A 15,000-nucleotide genomic window follows, 5' to 3' on the forward strand; every position below is an offset into this window, starting at 1 on the left:
TTTCCTGTGTACTGGATGTCCATTGTCCCAAAGTCAGACAGTTTTTTGGTTAAATGCCCTAAATAAGGTCTGTGGTTAACACAAGCTCAAGATATGTTCAAGTTTCTATACAACACCCCCCACACATATAAAAATGAAAAACATACATACACACACAGAGGTTACACATATCCAGAGGTTGTACTCACAAAAGTGAGTACACCCTTAAGTGAAAATGTCCAAATTGGGCCCAATTGCCCATTTTCCCTCCCTGGTGTCATGTGACTTATTGTTACAAGGTCTCAGGTTTGAATGGGGAGCAGGTGTGTAAAAATTGGTGTCATCATTCTCACACTCCCTTATACTGGTCACTGGAAGGTCAACATGGCACCTCATAGCAAAGAACTCTGAGGATTTCGAAGAAAAAAAGAAAAAAAGAATTTGTTGCTCTACATAAGGATGGCCTAGGCCATAAGATGATTGCCAAGACCCTGACACTGAGCTGCAGCACGCTGGCCAAAACCATACAGCGTTTTAACAGGACAGGTTCCACTCAGTACAGGCCTCGCCATGGTCGACCAAAGAAGTTGAGTGCACGTGCTCAGCGTCATATCCAGAGGTTGTCTTTGGGAAATAGACATATGAGTGCTGCCAGCATTGCTGCAGAGGTTGAAGGGGTGGGGGGGGTCAGCCTGTCAGTGCTCAGACCATACGCTGCACACTGCATCAAATTGGTCTGCAGTGCTGTCATCCCAGAAGGAAGCCTCTAAAGATGAAGCACAAGGAAGGCCGCAAACAGTTTGCTGAAGACAAGCAGACTAAGGACATCGATTACTGGAACCATGTCCTGTGGTCTGATGAGACCAAGATAAACTTATTTGGATCAGAGTGTCAAGCGTGTGTGGCAGCAACCAGGTGAGGAGTACAAAGACAAGAGTGTCTTGCCTACAGTCAAGCATGGTGGTGGGAGTGTCATGGTCTGGGGCTGCATGAGTGCTGCCGGCACTGGGGAGCTACAGTTCACTGAGGGAACCATGAATGCCAACATGTACTGTGACATACTGAAGCAGAGCTTGAGCCCCTCCCTTCGGAGACTGGGCCGCAGGGCAGTATTCCAGCATGATAACGACCCCAAAGACACCTCCAAGACGACCACTGCCTTGCTAAAGAAGCTGAGGGTGAAGGTGATGGACTGGCCAAGCATGTCTCCAGACCTAAACCCTATTGAGCATCTGTGGGGCATCTTCAAACGGAAGGTGGAGGAGCACAAGGTCTCCAACATCCACCAGCTCAGTGATGTAGTCATGGAGGAGTGGAAAATAATGGTGGCCACACAAAATATTGACACTTTTCTCTAAGGATCTTAAAAAAAAGAATTGTTGCACTACATAAAGATGGCCTAGGCTATAAGAAGATTGCCAAGACACTGATCCTTGCCAAGACCATACAGCGGTTTGGGCTGGCCAAGCATGATTCCAGACCTAAACCCTATTGAGCATCTGTGGGAAGATGCTCAATAGGGAAGATCCTCAAACGGAAGGTGGAGGAGCACAAGGTCTCTAACTTCCACCAGCTCTGTGATGTCATCATGGAGGAGTGGAAGAGGACTCCAGTGGCAACCTGTGAAGCTCTGGTGAACTCCATGCCCAAGAGGGTTAAGGCAGTGCTGGAAAATAATGGTGGCCACACAAAATATTGACACTTTGGGCCCAATTTGGACATTTTCACTTAGGGGTGTACTCACTTTTGTTGCCAGCGGTTTAGACATTAATGGCTGTGTATCGAGTTGTTTTGAGGGGATAGCAAATTTACACTGTTACAAGCTGTACACTCGCTACTTTACATTGTAGCAAAGTGTATAAAAAAAACAAAACAAAAAACACGTGTTCGGTATTCAGCCAAGTTCTTCATTATATTTGGTTTCGGCCAAGAATTTTCATTTTAGTGCATCCCTACTTTATTATTGTTGTTTTTAAAAAAAATTATTTTTAAAAATAAGATGGGAGGCACATACATGCATGTGTAAAAAAATAAGTACACCCCAAGCAAACATTAGATGATCTTTGAAACAGTGCCTATTAATAAAGTTGGTAGACTAGAACAAAAGCACATAAATTAGCTTTTTCAACCATTTATTCAACAGAAATAAGGAGGAAATACCTAACCTCCCTAAGGAGGTTCTGATTACTGGCACCCAATCTTGAACACCCAATTAAAATTTTATTGATTTCAATGCGTGATAAAGGGGTGTACTTAGTTCTTCAATGTGACTGATTTTTTTAAAATAACTGATTAGTTTTAATTGTGGAAGAATTACTACAAAATGTCAATGTCTCAATTGTATTAATAGGCACTGTTTCTAAGCGGTAGAGGATCAAAAGTTTGCTTTTCCAAATATTGGGGGGAAAAAAAGAAAAAAAAAAAAAAGAAAAAGAAAAAGAAAACCACACACACACACACACTCGCACACACACACCAACCCCAACCCATAACATTAAAACCACTGACAGGTGGCATGAATAACATGGGACATATTAGATAAAGTTGGATAAGGAGGGATTGGTCAGAGCATCCTCAAAATGGCAGGTCTTGTGGGGTGTCCCCATTATGCAGGGGCTATTACCTACCATAAGTAGTCCAAAGAAGGTGATGTCATGCCTATCTGGTCTGATCCCACAGAAGAGCTACTGTAGCACAAATTGCTGAAGTTAATGCTGGCTATGATACAAAGGTGTCAACACAGTGCACTGCAGCATGCTGCATAGCCAAAGAGTTCAAGATGTTGACTTGCATCTCTCACAGATGTTGATCTGTGGGATGTGCTTGACAAGTCTGATCCCTGGAGGATATGCTGCTGAGACTTGTAAACAGTATAGCTGCCACACGCCAATTAATTCTAGTTAGGCAGAGCCTAATTTACTTAAACATCTGTAACTCATGATTGCTCATAGGTGTGCATGAAACTTGAAAAACCTATTCAGGGATTTCAATCGGTATAGGATTCGAATCAGTAGGTTCAGCACAAACTCCCCCCCCCCCCAAAAAAAAAAGAAGGCTTCCCCAACACCCACCCCCCACCCAAGAAGAAACATCTTTTCCCACACTCTCATCTACACAAAATCTCCCCTGCTTATTCACCCCCTATTCCAACAGCCACCTTCAGAGGACTCGCAACTCTACCTTCCCCAATTACTGAAGGATTATAGAACAGTTGCCCTCACATCACATGTCATGAAGGTCCTGGACAGACTAGTGCACTAGTGACATCTTAGACCTCAGCTGGGGGAATCCTCCCCATGTGGGAGGATTCCCCCAGCTGAAAAAAATAAAAATAAAAATAAATAAATAAAAATAAAATAAAAAAAACACCCCCCACACACACAACCACCATTCGTCTCGAAAGAGTTAGTTGCTTTAAACTTCCTTATTACCTTACCGTGGATATGGGCATTTCCTAGGTTCAATTCAATTTTATTTGTATAGCGCTTTTTACAATAGACATTGTCTCAAAGCAGCTTTACAGAAATATCAACATGGTATACAGATATTAAAGCAAATTTTTTATAGCCATAACCCAATTTATGAAAGTCAACATACTTTTGTCTCATTTCAATGACATTCTCACATTTTTACACACCAGTGAAACAGGGGGTCATGGATGACTGCATGAAGAGTTCCTAAATACACTTAAAGTAAAATATAAAATGGGAAAATGAAGCCGGTTACATAAAGTGCATAAAACTTTGTGGATGCGTTAAACATTTTTAATGTAGACTTTTACTTTATTTAACTTCTTTTCAGTGAGAGAAGCTAATTAACAGCAAAATTATATAGACATTTTATACATCTTTATCAAAGGTGCCAATAATTTTGGAGCTGACCACACAGACACACTTACTTACTGGTTGCTGCAGAGAAGTTGTAGCCACTACTCCTCTCGCCAAAAAATACAGTGTAAAGAGTGAAGGTATATTTGGTCCCAGGACGAAGAGATGATACAGTACGTCTTGCCATAGATTCTCCCCAATACATGGGAGTGTACATCTCAGATCTGTTGCTTTGCCTCAGGATGTAAATGTATGCATTATTGTTGTTCACCTTACTCCATTCAAATGTTAGTGCAGTCTCAGAACGAGCCTTTACAGACACACTGGCCACATTGGAAGGACCTGAGAGAGAGAGAATTTTCAGGCAACATCACCTATTCACCACCACTCACATGATCTACATGATTAATTTGAAAATATCTTACTAGTAACAGCAGTAAAGTTAAAAGTGCTGTGCTTTAATCCTTTTAACATTGCATACAAAACAAAGCTGTACTTGGTCCCAGGAGACAGAGAAGAGACTGTACATCTTAAAACAGACCCATCAGCTGATACAGTAAGTGGAATTTCTGTTCCATTACTGTCTCTCAATATATAGCTGAAATTGTTCACTTTACTCCACTCCAAGGTTAGCAGGGTCTCAGTTCGAGCCTTTATAATGACACCCACACTCTTAGGAGGAGCTGCAGAGAGAGAGAGGTCATAATTTAACAAGTTTGTTTAATCCTTAATTACAGTCAGCATATGCAAGGAGTTCAGGAAAAAGTTCTTAGAGTAGAACTTCTATGTAAAGCCCATGTGAAACCAGCATTTGAGCAAAGCATTTTGTAGCTTACATTGGGTGAAAGACATAACATGACATTGGGTGGAAACTATTAGACCAGAACGTAGAAAGTGGAAAAATGTCTTGAAGGTTAAAAAAAGTAAAGAAAGTTGGTTCAAAACTCAAGTTTACATGCACATCAATAGTCCGAAATTAATCAGAATTTCAGCAACATTCTAATTATCAGCAAGTCATGTAAACACTGCAATCCGATTAAGACAATATTCTCATTCCCACCCCTGGAATATGCATGTTTCAATAAAATATGTTGCATATAAAACACCTTAAAATCCACTGAACAGAGATATATGCACATACACATGCAGTCTGCAAGGAATTGTTGATGCTAACAGAGACTTAGCTGTATGCTAGGTATTTAGGAATGGCAACTCCAGCATACTTACAACGTATACAGGAATATGTATATAAACATCACATTAGGAATATGGCTGCAATAGACACCTTAAACAGAATTTGATATGCATGTAAACATCAGCAATGTCATTAAATTAACCAAGAACAAATCCCCCCCAAAAGCTCAATAAATAAATAAATAGAAAATAAAAAAAAGAGAAAAAAGCTTTAATCTTACATGCTAGGGATGACGGTCTCTAGAATTCAAAGATGGGAAAATTTAAAATTTGGCAACGGTCCCTCTGGTGATCACATGCACTGTTCAATTTATTGTTTACTTATTTAGCTATTAATACAGCTTAATAAAATTATGTATGTAGATTGCCTTCATTAACCACATTCAACATTTCAGCACAAGATATGGGTCACAGAGTTAAAATAAATAAGCAAATAAATAAATAGAATACATCTTGGCAAGAGACTGAAAAAAGATGACCAACTCAACAATATGGAACATGGTGACTTCATTAAATAAACCTAGACTGAAAACAGAAAGGAAATCTTACCCACAGAGCCACTGACCAACATATCAACAGTAAGCCTATAATTCTCATTTCAGTTGCAAAGTAGGAGTTGAAGGGATATTGAAATCTAAAAAGTGAACACAAATTTCAATTGCACCGCGAAATGTTAAAGAAACATCCACTTTTTTCTGTGCTTACTAACAAATCTGCGTATAAGTGGGTTCAGGTCTTCCTATAAACACCTCACCTGTAGCTCATTATACCTTTGACAGGGACACGCCCATCTAAAAACGGATAGATATGGAGTGAAACCTTCCTATACCTACCAGAATTTGACCCTCTTTATTCCCTTTTTTAACAAATGCGTGAAACAAGCATATCATTTGCATGGTAACTGGTTTGTTTCCAATGGGTAAGCTTTAACAGCATAAAACTATAGAGCAGGCCCTTGGAAAACATTTGAAGTGGGGGAAGAACAGAACTAATTAGGGATCAGTAAACAACCAGAACTGAGTTCAGCTGTGTAGTTTAGCAGCCAGGTAAAATCTTACTTTAATTAAACATGTTCTTTCCTGGAGAAATTGCACTTGATACAAAAAACAGCTCTAGGGTACAAAGAGACATATGACTTCCTCTTGCAGCTCCACTGACTTCGCAAGTATAAAGTATATTGTATTATGCTTCATTAGTGTTCCATTGCACTGAATAGATTTATCAATATAAGCTTTTCAATTAGGTGTTTATTTGCTTTAGTGTTTTAGTTCTTTCAGCACAAAATCCTATTCTGGGATAAATATTGCATGCAATTTTGAAAAAGAATCAAACAACCAACCAATTAATCAACCCATTCAAAGCTTGCTTACACTATTTAAATAGGCACCATTTGAAGGCAACTCTCTCTTACAGCCATACTACTCTGAGAATGTCTGATCTCAAAAGCTAAACAAAGACAGCCCTGGTTAGTACTTGGATCAGAGACCACCTGCCAGTACCAGGTGCTGTAAGGTTTTCAATTAAGCCTTTTTTTGCTATGGTGTTTTTAATTGTCTCAGCACAACACACTATCTTGTGAGAAAGGTTTGCCACAGTTTTGAAAGGGACCCAACCAACCCATCCACCTACCTACACTTTGTTCTTTCATGAATCATACAGCACCACGATGCTTAGCAAGTCAACTTCTAATTGACGTTCAAGACAACACATACCGATATTTATAATTTTGTAAATACCTTCAGTTCTAGCCGATTGTTTGTACATAGTAAATTATTAACCACATTCCCAATAAATCAGAACAAAAATAACATTTTGGTTTCTTTCACCACCCATGAGCATCTCATTATGATTCTTTGGTGGTCATACATATAAGACAATATGGATAAAGCAGCGTTATTGGATCTTTCAAGTTGTAACTGGAAACATGTCCCGGCAAAGTAATCTTAGTATGTGTCAGGATCAACCCACAGATTTATAGCTAGAGCACCCACAGTACCATTCTATCTCAGTTACGTTTGAACAGGCTATGACTACAACCCACAAACTAATGTGTTACCGTTAACTTTCTGACACCATAAATCAACCACTTGCACACTTTCAGCACAATGCTGATTGAATAAAATTAGGATTTCACCACAGCTTGTGTGGAGAAATCATGTTAAAATAGCAGAAAACTAGCATTACAGCTGCAAAAGAACACACTTAGTACATACAAACTAAATAAAACAAGCAACCATGTAAATTATGCTTATGGTGTTTGTATATAATAAATTGAAAAATGTAACAATAAACAACAAATCTGTGTGGTTGAGACTTTTATTTGAGGGTCTTTTTTTATCTCAATGACATGTTTGAGCAAGTGCTCTGAAGTAGGATGTTATTACTGTGAAAATTTAGTTCAGAATAACACTAAATGAAAACTAAAAATGTGAAATGTTTGTCTTCTGTTATTAATATTTGAATGAAAATGCATCAGAATTTCAGAAATGTCAAGGAAGAATCTAGAAATATTTTGATCAAGCACAAGGATGAGCACAAGGACTCCAAAACTAATCAGAAGCTCTTCAGTAAACCGCTCTTCAGTAGTATTTCCCATGCTCAGCTACATGCATTCCCATGCTCTTTTCTGAAAGACAGAAAAGAGGTAAAGAAATTATCCTAAGTGACCACTATAAACACAGTACATCCTGATGTCTAAACAATGCCTGAGTACCTACACTATTAGCTCCCAAACTTCATTACGTTTGCTATATATGAGTGTTAGTCATTTGCCTATGGAATGTCTTAAGGCCTGAAGAAAATGTAGCCAGGAGGCTAAACATTCACTACATAGCTACATTAGTTGACATAAATATTTTGCCAGTTTGCCAGCAAGTAATTAAATCTAAGTCCTGTAAACATCCATCAGCGATGTAACTTTTTCTTTGAACTGCTGGCGAGACATATTTGCATAAAAGTGTGTGGAACCTATGGACTTCCACACACTATAGTAGTATAAATATATATCCAGGATATATACTCATGGGATCAAGATCATTAAGCCATGGCCACAAAGTATTAAATATGAGGAACAGAAAATGAAGTTCTGTGACATTGACAGTGTAATTGTTGTGATAATTTTATGGAAAACACCATAAAATAAATGAAAATAATTACTATGAAAAGAGGTTGAATATTGTAAACAAAATGTACGAACAGAGCAACTGTAGATGCATAGTTAATAGAATGCTGATATCACACATTTCTAAAATACAAATGATAATATTTTTTGCATCATGACGCATTGTCATGATGAATTTTTACACCCCTATTATGTACACTTACATGCACAATCTTTTATGGATGACTTTTTCCTATGTTAATAGGAAATGTTATAATTAATGAAATGTTTGTTTTAGTTTGTTCAACAAATAATTTTTAAAAATGCAAATAGTGTATAACATGCAGTGCCCTTCACTAATATTTGCACCCTTGGTAAATATGAGCAAAAGAAGGCTGTGAAAAACCTTTTGATCTTTTGTTCAATTTGTTCACACAAATACTCAGAAAATTGCAAACAAATATATGTTTATATAAAAAAAGTTAAATATAGGTGTGCAACAATTATTGGCACCCTTTTAGTCAATACTTCCCTTTGCCAAGATAACAACTAATAGTATTTTGTGAAATGTTTGAACAAAGGATCAAAAGGTTCAACAATAAATACAATTTTTCATAGCCTTCTCTGCTCATATTTACCAAGGGTGCCAATAATAGTGCAGGGCACTGTATACAAATGAAAGACTGAAGGAACCTTTAATAGATCTTGAAAATGTCAAAGTGGGTGAACAGAGCTCAACTATTCAACTATTGGTTGAATTTAATCCCATTATCCCAAAATAGGATGTTGTGCTGAGAGAATTATATCACTAAAGCAAAAGTAAAAACATTATAATAATCATCTATTTTATCTTCTTGTTTAAAATAACAAAACAAGCATTCCATATATCTTTCCACTTTTCTTTTGAACACACGCCCTACATCATTACAATTTTTTTTCTCTTTTTGCTACAACTCTTCTCTCCCATATTGCACTTTTCATCAACATCACAAGCAAATTGATCAGTTTTTTGTTTTTACACTTTTTATCCAATCCTAACACCACAGTCCATTCCATGTCTTTCATTTCAATTATTCTCTTATATTTTCCATTAAAATCTTCTAATTCTTTACAGTGTAAAAACAAATGTAAAAAAATAATAATAATTCATCATCAACAAGACATACTTGACATGCTGCACTTTGCGCCGTCCCAATTTTATTCAGTATGGCATCTGTATAAATCACTAATAAAATACTCCAAGTTCTCTAATTTTGTCCCTTTCAAATTGTTCCATATACTTTCTTCTTTTGGATCTTTGAATTTCTGCTGCAAGTACTCATTAACAATAGGTTTTTTTTTTTTTTTTTTTTTTTTTTTTTTTTTAAAACAAACAGAAAAACTCCATCTCTAAAAAGACTATAAAACATTTTCACAGTACATTCTTTGAAAGCACACAAAGTTTTTCTTCCACCTTCACATACACATCTCCACTCTTCCATGCTTTCAATTATTTTTATCCACTCTATGGGTATTGCTTTTTTGATTACTTCATACTTGTTCAATATTTCTTGTCTGCTAAAATCCTCTTTCGCCTCCTCCATAGCATCTACTAGTGTAATTAAATCAAACACACTCTTTGTCCATTTATGTTAATGTTGTGATTAAAACACATATTTGTCTCATATTCGTGTGTGTGTGTGTGTGTGTGTGTGTGTGTGTGTGTGTGTGTGTGTGTGTGTGTGTGTGTGTGTGTGTGTGTGTGTGTGTACCAGCATAAGGTCAGCATAATAAGTGATAATACCAGCATAAGGTCAGCTCTAGCCACTTATCTGAAGTGATCACTTTCCAATACTTGGACAGATAGTCAGGAGTATGTTTTCCTATTAGTAAGAGTTACTGTGAATGTGACAGGAATGGGGAAGATGTCAGCTTTAATCTTTTTTAATCACTAATACACAGCTAGAAGAGATTAAACTGACTGTGAAAATGTCAATACACATCTATACATTGCCTGTGTAAAGGTGTCTTACTTGCAGGAACTGTGTGGGATGGTCTCCATAAGGTGAGCTAAACTGTTTGGCAGTGACAGCTTTAGAATACGCGCACCGCTGTCATCTGCTAGAAGATTCTACAAGTACCATGATGACAGTTATGAACAGACATCTGGCACATCCTCAATCCAAATACTGATGCTAGCCATCCCTTTTGTTCGTAATTAGAAAGTCTTTTATCATAAGTTCAACTTTGTGCAGTTCTTGATAGTAACGTAACATGAATTTGCATCTTTCATCTCAAAACTTGGTTGTACGCTTTCAAAGGGAACTAGCATAACACAAAGTGAGTGCCCTTGTGCACGCCCGGCATCTGAAGATTGTGTAAAATCATACCTATTTACAGGCCTGCCGTAATCAGGTGACGTGGCAATTAAGCACGTCGCGTGTTATATACATGGCACCTGTGAACCGCGCCATCAGCCTTATTATTTTCAGCGAGACTGCATGTCGGTTGTTTGTGTAAAGAAACAAAAAGATGCTTCATTTCCTCTCTATCTTTTCTCAAAACCTATGGACTTTTTTTTAGCCCTTTAAAAAAAGAGAAGAAAAAAAGGAATGAGCGAGAGAGAAAAATATGAGTGAGAGTATTCAGGAAGTGTGTTACGCCTTGCTCCAGTTTCATCATGGGGTGTAGTGCACACTTTCTATGTGAAATGTCTAGGGATGGAGCATGCGACGGCAGCCCTCGAGAGGTCTTACATTAGGCAGCTCTGCTCGCGACCCGCTCTCTTCTCGGAAGTCGAAGCGAGTTGGGTTTCAGAGTCTCGCGGATCTGAGCCAGCCGCTGCCGAGGCAGCTGAGCCGTCTGAGGTGCGGGGGATCTCTTATGGATCCGGAAGAGGAGCCGGAGATGAGTGCTGCTTTATCACTTGCTATGTCTTCCGGGTCCGGCTCTCCGAGGGATTTTTGGAGCTCGCATCGTGCCAAAAAAAAAACTAAAAACAATCACACACACACAAATATAATAGTAATAATTCCTCTCTGGCTCCGAGGAGCCAGAAGGGTGTACTAAAAACTGAGAGCAGCATATAATAATGCTTGAAGTGGTTACTGAGGCTGGATGAGCTTTTTTCTCCCCAGTGAAAGTAAGTCCCTCACACTGCAGAAAGTCCCCTTTGTTCCAGAAGTGCATGACAAAATATCAGGCTTCTGGGGGAAACCATGCATAAGTTGTATTTATAACCCCACGATGTTGTATTATTCGGCCATTGTGTGGTAACAACGGCATGGTTATTTAGCTATGCTGAAGGTGGAGGAGGTGCTACCTCTCTCCTTTGACGGCAGGTAATTTAGGGGGGCTGGCTTTGCCATCCAAGCCACCGTGGCATTGGTGGGCAAGGCCTATGCAGTAGTAGTCTTGCTTATGGGTCACTGCAGACAATGACATATGAGCTCGACATATGAGCTCGACATATGGCAGCATTCAGCCAGTTACTTCCTGCTAGTGCGAGGGAGACACAGAAGGCAAGTATGGCAGCTCGCCATCCCCCGCAGACAGCCAGGGGAACTGGGCGGCCACAGTTGCGGCCTGCTACTAAACCTGATCTGAGAATGGTCATAAAAGCCAAGCAGAAAAGAAGAGCGGCCCTGAGGGTTATGACAAAGTATGCTTTCTCCAATGCAGTGGACACCTTTTTTAAGGGTTATAAGGATTCTACTACGATGAGGGCATTTCTATCCCCAACATGCGTACGGTCAATCCTATCAACATTGAGCAAAATAAAGCTGGATCTTGGCATCCCCTCCAGTGTCTATGGGAGACTATTGGAGCTTATGGCAGCAGCAGCCAATGTCAATTGAGAGGTCACCATTTGTTTACAGACAACACAGCTGTGGTCTCATATATTGACTACCAGGGAGGATTATGTCCGTGCCCCCTGTTCATGGAGGCACAACTAATTCTTCTTTGGGCAGAAGGAAATTTTGTCAGTGAGTGCAATGTACATTCTGGGAATATGGGGGCAGACATCCTGTTGAGGCAGGGTCTGAAACCCAAAAACTGGTGGCTCCATTATTTCGCTGGATTATGAGCTGGTGCCCCTCAGGGGCCAGACCCACAGTTTCCATAGTTCTGTCCGAGGGTGATAAATCAGCCCTCTGGCTTGAGACAGTAGGTCCACTCTACTCCACTCAAATGGGGCACCTGACAGACCTTCCAGGACCACAGAAAGGTCCCAGGAAAGTATGCACGGCTTGCAGATGGGCCTCAGCCGCCTGACAACATGCATAAACCTCGAAGTTAGAGGATGTTGCCCCACAGAGGCTCCATCAACAGGGGTGTGGCTGGCCCTATTGCGTGACTGTAGCTGTTGTGCAATTCACTGGATCTACAGTGGATCCCTGTGAATGGAATCTCCTAAGGAGTGCCATCTAGCATGGATATTATCTCTGAGAACCATATTCGAGCTGTCCAATAAGGTGCTACTAGCAGCAGACATAGACTGTCTTGGTGAACTCTCGCTACATCTTGTGGGAGCAGAGTGATGGGGGAAACAGCGTACAGATGTGACCTCGGCTACATGTGCACCATGGCATCCAGCCCTAATTGTACGGGAGGAGTGAGGGCGAACCACAGCAGGCCATGTGTTGTCTCCTTGGAGGCGAACACATGCTGTCCCGCTTGGCCAAACCTCGCCATATGGACTCCACCACTTGTGGATGGAGCCACCAGTTTTTGGGTTTCAGACCCTGCCTCAACAGGATGACAAACTTTCCTTCTGCCCAAAGAAGAATTAGTTGTGCCTCCCTGAACAGGGGGCATGGACATAATCCTACCTGGTGGTCAATATATGAGACCACCGGTGTGTTGTCTGTAAACACATGATGACCTCTCAATTGAGGAAGAAGGAATTTCAGTGCTAGAAATATGGCCCACATTTCTAGGCAATTTATATGCCGCTACAGATGAGGGCCGCACCAGAGACCGTGAGCTGGACAGCTGTCTAAGACCGCGCTCCAGCCCGTGAGGGAGTTGTCTGTCATTTCCGTCTTGCGCTAAGGAGACACCCCTAGAATGTGACCCAAGGCTAGAAACCGGGGACACTCAAATTCTCAGAGCACGTAGGCATCGCTGCGTGACACTGATTATTCTCAGAAGTTTCGTCCTTGGACAAATCCCCTACTTCTCAGCCATCACTAAACGGTCTCCTTTGCAATAGGCGCATAAGCTCCAATAGTGTCCCAAGATCCAGCTTTATCTTGCTCAGTGTTGATAGGATTGACCCTACGCATGTTGGGGATAGAAATGCCCTTATCGTAGTAGAATCCTTATAAGCCCTAGAAAAGTTGTCCACTGCACTGGGGAAAGCATACTTTTCTGAGGTTCAACCTGATCCCCAAGCTCTTCATGTGGGCGAGTACATCTCGATGTAGAAACCGCCAGTTCCCTGGATCGTGCTAGAATCAACCAGTTGTCCTAGTAGTTTAGTACACGGATGCCCTGGAGTCACAATGGAGCCAGAGTGACATCCATGCACTTTGTGAAGGTGTGAGGGGATAAAGCTAGCGATACTTCTATGTGGAAATGCACCTTTTAGATCCATCATCACAAACCAGTCCTCAAACTGAATCTTCGGAACGATAAGTTTGGGCATCAGCATCTTCAACCTGTATGTCCGAAGAGTACAGTTCAGATGACGCAGATCAAAAATTGGCTGCATACTCCTATTTTTGTGGACCAGGAAATAACGGCTATAAAAACTTTACCTCCCTCAGGGAACGGGGGGGAACATTTTCTATGGCCCCTTTGTCCAAGAGTGATCTTACTTCCTGCGCTAACGTCGGGCTCTGGTCTGTACTGACTACTGTAGTGAGCACACCTCTGAACCGGGGGGTCAAGCTATAACCTGGACCCGGTAATCCTTTTCAGCGGTAGACAGAACCCATGGAGACACATTTGGCAGTAGTTTCCACCCTGCCAGATGGTCTTTTAGTGACGTTAACCATTCCACATTTTATTGGATGGAAAGCATCAGATTTTCGTTGCCCTGTGACAGCTCGCTGACCAGAGAACACTGACAACTTGGGACCGCCTTGGCTAGGGGAGGCTCTACAGTAGCACTGGGGGCTAACTGCCATAACAACCTCATGTCCCCTGATACGTCCCTCCACGGCCCCTCAGGACCACTCTTCTTTGCCTGCTTGGCCTTTATGACCATTCTCAGATCAGGCCTAGTAGCAGGCCGCGACTGTGGTCGCCTGGTTCCCCTAGCTGTCTGCAGGGGTTGGCGGACTGGCACAGTTGCGGCCTGCTACTAGGCCTGATCTGAGAATGGTCATAAAGACAGACAGACTGTCTGCGGGGTTGGCGGGCTGCCATACTCACCTTCTGGGTCTCCCTTGCACTAGTGCTGGCCCGGGCTCCACTTGTGGATGCCCAGGTGAGCTCGAGACAACAGAGAAGGAACTGGTCGAATGCCACCATATGTCGAGCTCACTCAGCAGGTCTGCAAGGTAGGCCAGTAACACTGTCATTGTCTGCAGTGACCCACAAGCAAGACTACTACCGCATAGGTCTTGTCCACCAATGCCACGGTGGCTTGGATGGCAAAGCCGGCCCCCCTAATTACCTGCCATTGATGGAGAGCGGTAGCTCGCAAACGCCTCCTCCACCTTCAGCATTGTGAAATAGCCATGACGTTCATTCCCCACAATGGCCGAATAATCCAATGTTGTGGGGTTATAAATACAGGTTATGCATGGTTTTCCCCCAGAAGCCTGATATTTTGTCATGCACTTCTGGAAGAAATAGGAGTTTCTGCAGTGTGAGGGATTTACTTTCACTAAGGAGAAAAAGGCTCATCCAGCCTTAGTAATCACTTCAAGCTGCTCTTTATATGCTGCTCTCAGTTTTTAGCACATCCTT

General features: G+C 41.1%; 1 protein-coding gene and 1 long non-coding RNA gene across 7 annotated transcripts in view; one reads left to right on the plus strand and one right to left on the minus strand.

Annotated features, from left to right (window-relative positions):
- LOC108255457 (receptor-type tyrosine-protein phosphatase eta) overlaps nt 1-6,451 on the minus strand; it is a 21,014-nt gene extending 14,563 nt beyond the window's left edge. For 2 of the 6 annotated variants that reach the window (XM_017451612.3, XM_017451434.3), the window contains exons 1-4: nt 5,834-5,953; nt 5,222-5,240; nt 4,232-4,489; nt 3,882-4,148 (exon numbers count right to left, since the gene is read on the minus strand). In XM_017451612.3, coding sequence (XP_017307101.1) covers nt 3,882-4,148; nt 4,232-4,489; nt 5,222-5,240; nt 5,834-5,896 — 607 coding nt within the window. In that variant the 5' untranslated portion in view covers nt 5,897-5,953. Of the gene's footprint in view, nt 1-3,881; nt 4,149-4,231; nt 4,490-5,221; nt 5,241-5,549; nt 5,766-5,833; nt 5,954-6,370 lie in introns of those variants that run through there. The other 4 variants (XM_017451921.3, XM_017451761.3, XM_017451525.3 and 1 more) reach the window with 4 other exon arrangements.
- The window catches only part of LOC128632719 (uncharacterized), a 14,925-nt gene continuing 5,982 nt past the window's right edge, over nt 6,058-15,000 (plus strand). The window contains exon 1 of the long non-coding RNA XR_008396282.1: nt 6,058-6,172. This is a non-coding gene — a long non-coding RNA (uncharacterized LOC128632719). The remainder of the gene's footprint in view (nt 6,173-15,000) is intronic.

The sequence above is a fragment of the Ictalurus punctatus genome, chromosome 1 (genome assembly GCF_001660625.3).
Source record: "Ictalurus punctatus breed USDA103 chromosome 1, Coco_2.0, whole genome shotgun sequence".
Taxonomy (NCBI): Eukaryota; Metazoa; Chordata; class Actinopteri; order Siluriformes; family Ictaluridae; genus Ictalurus; species Ictalurus punctatus.